Source organism: Eurytemora carolleeae, unplaced genomic scaffold (assembly GCF_000591075.1).
Source record: "Eurytemora carolleeae unplaced genomic scaffold, Eaff_2.0 scaffold223, whole genome shotgun sequence".
NCBI lineage: Eukaryota > Metazoa > Arthropoda > Copepoda > Calanoida > Temoridae > Eurytemora > Eurytemora carolleeae.
Window position 1 is genome coordinate 330955 of NW_019396601.1, and position 6375 is coordinate 337329.

At 29.8% G+C, this 6375-nt stretch overlaps 1 protein-coding gene across 1 annotated transcript in view; it reads left to right on the forward strand.

The window, feature by feature from the left end:
* LOC111706125 (regulator of G-protein signaling 9) overlaps window positions 1–6375 on the forward strand; it is a gene marked incomplete in the record, with an annotated part of 32850 nt that overhangs the window by 12134 nt on the left and 14341 nt on the right. The window contains 4 exon segments of the mRNA XM_023478900.1: window positions 557–671; window positions 756–839; window positions 3949–4076; window positions 5149–5238. Coding sequence (XP_023334668.1) covers window positions 557–671; window positions 756–839; window positions 3949–4076; window positions 5149–5238 — 417 coding nt within the window.

Genomic DNA, 6375 nt, shown 5'->3' on the forward strand with positions numbered 1-6375 from the left:
CCCCCCCCCCCGAAAAAAATACTTCAGTTTCGCCTCTGGTCTATAATGATTTATATATATAAAATTAATTTACTGTTAGATTTATTATATCAAAATAAAAAATCACTCTTTAAAAAGAGAAGGCGAAGAAATAAAATGAAAAGATCTATAAAAAATAATTACTTAGGTTTGAATCGTATTGATAATTCAATTTAAATCGGCCGTTACGGACTCGAATAATAATTATATAATTTAACGGGGTCGAATGTTTTAAAACGAATAAAAATCATATTTTAAAATCATTGTCCATCAAAAAGTAAACGTAAAAGGAAGAACAGGCCACTTCCGGTTTTCAGAGAGAAATTTTGAAGAAATTTCAAGAAATTTTTAATTATGTTTAATTTCTTTGTTTAAATCCCTGAAAGGAAGTTTTGACAATGAAAGCATGTAGTATGAATGCATTATTCTTGATATTTTAGTTCTTTATTGTATTAATATTCATCATCAATTAACTGCTGTTTTTATTCTAAACTTCAAATTTATTTTTGATGATTGATTGACTGATTTTTTTCTGAAGTCCCGAGGTACCAACAAAGAAGCGTGTTGAACGCTGGGCAATTAGTTTAGAGGATACCGTTTCAGATTACAAGAGTACAGTCTATACCTACAAGAGTACAGTCTATACCTACGAGGTATAGTACAAGAGTACAGTCCCTTTATTTATTTATCTATGTATTTATTTATTTATTTATCTATTTATATTTCTAAATGTAAAGGATTATGAGATGGATGCGTTAAATAATCTGAAGAAGATTTTAGCTGGAAAATGGGATTTTGTCACCATGCAGGCGGAGGAACAGGTCAGAGGCGGATGCATTAAAGGGACAGTTATCGATATTTAGAGTAGCATGTCCGATGCACAACGGTACCCTTCAAAACTTTGTCTGTTCAGGAAGGAATACGACATCTATGTTTTCCTATTTATTCATTATTTTCAATATATCTCTACATAAGGAGTTCTGGTGCTGAAACAATGAAAGAAACTTATCAGGATATTTAAGCTGGGAAAGGACAATATCCATACAATATTATTGATGAGATACAAGGGTATAGTTGTGAATCAGACATGCCCCTCTGGAGGGTTCCCTTGAAATATTACTTTAGTTCATTTTATTAATTAGAGCAAAATAGATTTCTTTTCCTTTAAATCCGTTTGTTAAATTAAAGAAACGGGAGTTGTTTCTATCAGGTCAGAAAATGAAATGAAATTTAATAATTATTTTTGTCCAAAATCCGTTTTTTCTACATTTATCAAAGCCGAGTTTCTATTTCAATTTTGGTTTCTAAGCTTTTACATTGTTAACAGCTTTTCTTTGTTAACTTGTAAACTTTATTGTTATTTGAAAAAGGCTTGTTAAGGATCAAAGCATTATTGTCGTCTTCATTGTATTAATATTCTAAATAAAATTTAAGAAAAATGCATTTACAAAACTTACATTACTGTTTAGTTTATAAAACTTTCGCCGCCCCCCCCCCCTCCCCTCTCTCAAGGGAGTTGTGCTTACAAAATAAGAAGTATACAGCGTACTTCACAAATATATATTACGATGCAAGAAATTTTTAATATAAAAAATTAATGTAAAAAATCATTTAGTTGGTTTCTTGTACTTGCACCAACTTATATTTTTCTCTATATCTTTATTAACCCTAGCTGTGTATTCCCACAATAAAATAAATTATTATTTTTAGTTAAAAGTAGCGAAAGATCGGAAGAAAGGCGACAAGATAATAAATGACAGGTATTGGTATGGGTAAGGTACAGGGTAAACCACAAAGGATGAGACTTCAAAGACGACTGTACAGAATTTATACATTCTGTTTCTTCATATGTATGATTCTCTGCAACTAAAAACCCGTTTCTTTGGTTGTCCAATAATAAAAAATGTCATACCAAATCTAGATTTAAGACAAATGACTTAAATCAACCTTGGAATCGTCATATTTCAAGGGTTTAAGGTCGTCTTCATAGTTGCATCCTTTGTGGGTAACCCTGTATATAAGTTCATTTTTTTGCCTATATCTTCTTTTAGGGTTCATATTTGGCATATACTGTAAGGAAATCAATTTTTTTCATTTTCTATCCTTACATAATGAAAATTTTGACCCTGACAGAAAATATAGGCAAAAAAGGAACAACAAACTATTCAAAAACGATCCAAAAAGATCCAAAAAACGAAAGTGTTATAACGATCGAATTTGGATCGTTTTTCCAATATTTTTTAGGATAAAAATATTGAATCGTTTAATAAAAGCAAACCTTAACCTATTTCAGTTTGAAATCTTGAAAGTTTTCTTAAAGGTTTTTAAAAAAGCTACACAAATGATTAAAAATACTTTAGACTTTAGAAATAAGAACAATTGTTCCGCACAGTCGTCTACGAAGTCTCATTCCGTTTAGGATATTCCCGTACACTGTTGTACAGTGTAATATGTACAGAAGTGTACAGAACTAGTGTTTCAAAAATATAAACAAGAGACAATGCATACAAATAATTTTTAAAAGGTTGGAAATATTACATTCTTAAAAACCTGAAAAAATCAATTTTAAAAAAGTAAAAAATCTAACTATGTAAACTATAAAAGGTGCATTAGGTTTACGTGTTGAATTTCTTTTAATGATTTTTAGATTAGTAATTTTAGAAATTTACGTCATTTTTAGGAAAAAATAAACTTACTGACGTTATTGAAAATTTCCAAAGCCTCTATCTTTATTAAAAAAAGCTCTTCGCTCATATATATGTATATATTTATTTGTCAGCTATTGCTGGCAAAACGGCTGAACCAAATTTGCTTCCAATTTTGAGTGAACCCAGTGGTATCCCGGGGTAACAGATGCTTAAAAATCGTGTTTTTCTTAATTGGAATTCTTTTTAAAAATTTTATTTCACGGACCCCGTCGGGCGCATCAGATAGTCTTTAATATCATTACTATTATCTGACTTATCGAAACTTATTCACATAAATATTTTTTTCAGTCAAGAAAAGGCTTACTGGAGAGTTTACCGTCCTCCTCCTGGTTATAGTACACTAGTAGAGAACAGTCCAGTACCTACGAGGTATAGTACACTAGTAGAGAACAGTCCAGTACCTACAAGGTATAGTACACTAGTAGAGAACAGTCCAGTACCTACAAGGTATAGTACACTAGTAGAGAACAATCCAGTACCTACAAGGTATAGTACACTAGTAGAGAACATTCCAGTACCTACAAGGTATAGTTAACTTGTAGAGAACAGTCCAGTACCTACGAGGTATAGTACACTAGTAGAGAACAGTCCAGTACCTACGAGGTATAGTACACTAGTAGAGAACAGTCCAGTACCTACGAAGTATAGTACACTAGTAGAGAACAGTCCAGTACCTACAAGGTATAGTACACTATAGTAGAGAACAGTTCAGTACCTACGCGACGAAGTATAGTATACTAATGGAGTGCAATTCATCCATACGAGGTATAGTACAAGAGTACAGTCTATACCTACAAGGTATAGTACAAGAGTACAGTCTATACCTACGAGGTATAGTACAAGAGTACAGTCTTTACCTATAAGAGTACAGTCTATACCTACAAGAGTACAGTCTATACCTACAAGAGTACAGTCTATACCTACGAGGTATAGTACAAGAGTACAGTCTATACCTACGAGGTATAGTAAAAGAGTACAGTCTATACCTACATGAGTACAGTCTATACCTACGAGGTATAGTACAAGTGTACAGTCTATACCTACATGAGTACAGTCTATACCTACGAGGTATAGCATAAAAGAACCGTTTATACTTACGAGGTAAAAGTACACCAATTTCTTATATAATAATGATAACTATTTCTACACTTCAATCAGACAGATAATTATAAATATAATTTACATAATACTGATAATAACACGAATAATAATGATACTTTAGGAGCTGCTGGCGTTTATGAAGAAGGAGTACTGCCATGAGAACATGAGGTTCTGGTTATCTGTCCAGGAGTTGAAGCGAGGACCTGGAACCGAATCTAAAATCAAGAAGAAAGTCAAGGAGATCTGGGAGTAAGTATTTTCATAAAAACCGGGAAATATGTATCAGGATTAGGCCAAATACTCCTTTTAAACTTAAAAAGTTGAGGGCAAGAGGTTTGACAAAGTAAAGAGAGGTATTTCAATTAAATTCTTTGACTTTATCTGAGTTGGATTCAGACTGATAAAAAGCCTTCGATTCCAAGGAGTGATAAAAGAGATTACATTCATGTTTACTGAAATAAAGAGAATACATTCATGTTTACGAAAATAAAGAGGGACTTTTTTCTTCAATTAAAAAGCAACAAAGATTATATTCATTAAACAAAATTGAGTTTAAAAAAAAAAAAATTTGTTATCAAACTTGAGTTTTGGATCAAAATATTTTTGTCTTCTTTACAATCAACATTTTTCAAGTAAACGAGGTTTCTCTAAAGTTTAATACAAATATTATATTTAACATATATTGAAAGGAAATTTTGTCAAAAATACTCAATTATTATGAAACCTTTAGGAGAGAAAGCCTACAGGATTGAGGGAGGGGGGGGGAGGGGGAAGGTTTGGATATCTGACCATATATTGATTATTTACAAAACAAATATTTGTGAGATGAGTTTTCTGATGATAGATTTAGACATCGAATATTAGAAATTTATCTTCACATTCGGGGGTTTCGTTTACAACTTTTCACTTTTAAAAACACATCCGATTTTGAGTCTTCTGTCTTCCTGTCAGTTTTCACATTTTAGAGTTTTACAGATTTGATGGGAGATTATTCAAATATATTTAGTAATGTTTAATTCTTAAAAAAATAGTATAGTAAAAATAAGTTTAAAAATGAAATTGAGTCTTTGACACAAACTAAAATTTTCTAATTTCTAAATTTTTGCAACCTAATGATGAAAAGCTTAGATTTTTTAAACTTTGTTTATTTTATCCAATATAAATCATAGTTTGAAATATATAAGGGATAAGAAAATCAGAGTTTGTGGCAAAAAATCAATTCCTTTTGTTTTGCTTTTACACATAACAAGAAGTAATTAAGTACGGAAAGATTTAATTTTATTTTAAAAATTTAAAAATTTAATTCCATTTTTTCCCCCAGAGAGTTTCTGTCCCCTGGAGCAGGTGCAGAGATTAATATTGACGGGAAAACCATGGAAGAAACTAAACTAGCGATGAAATCTCCAACAAGGTAAACTCAATGAAAGGGACGAATCACGAAAATTCAACTAATCATTCATAATCAAATAGGATGGCGCTTATCAGAACATGGATATATTGTTTAACTAATCACTTTCCTAGAATGTATTTCTAATATTTTGTTCAACTAATTACTTTCCTAGACTGTATTTGTAAAATGTTTAGAGGGGAAAATAAATTACGTTTTAAATATTTTAAAAATTTTAATTTTGAGATTTTAGCGGCTTTTTTGATACCCTTGTATTTACAACCCATATGAAAAGTTACATTTAAAGTACAACATTCAAGGAAAAAAATTTGGCATACACGTAAAAAATATTAATCTAAGAATGATCGTTAAAGTAACCAAAATTTTCTTTCTAGTCGGACTTATAAAATACAGTATTAAAGCTGTACATTATTTAGGACACACGTTTAAATTACCATAATATCCTTTTTGACAATTTAAGTAAAGTCCCTTTAAAGCGATAACCAAAATATCCTTTTTAACAAAATTTAAATAACATTCCTTTAAAGAGCTTACCATAATATCCTTTTTAGCAAAATTTAAATAATATCCCTTTAAAGTGCTTATCATAATATCCTTTTTAACAAAATTTAAATAACATTTCTTTAAAGTGCTTACCATAATATCCTTTTAACAAAATTTAAATAATATCCCTTTAAAGTGCTTATCATAATATCCTTTTTAACAAAATTTAAATAACATTTCTTTAAAGTGCTTACCATAATATCCTTTTTAACAAAATTTAAATAACATCCCTTTAAAGAGCTTAACAAAATATTCTTTTAACAAAATTTAAATAACATCCCTTTAAAGAGCTTACTATAATATCCTTTTAACAAAATTTAAATAACATTCCATTTAAAGTGCTTACCATAATATACTTTTAACAAAATTTAAATAACATCCCTTTAAAGAGCTTAACAAAATATTCTTTTAACAATCTTTCATCTAGCCGTGTTTATAAAAAAGAAGATATATAACAGGACAGAGATATATTTTGTTGATCAATGTTTTGAAAATTGGACTTAATTTAATCAAAACCTAATATAGGTAGAATTACATTTTTATATCTATAATATATAAATATATTTATATGTATAAAGCGAATAATTTTTAAATATG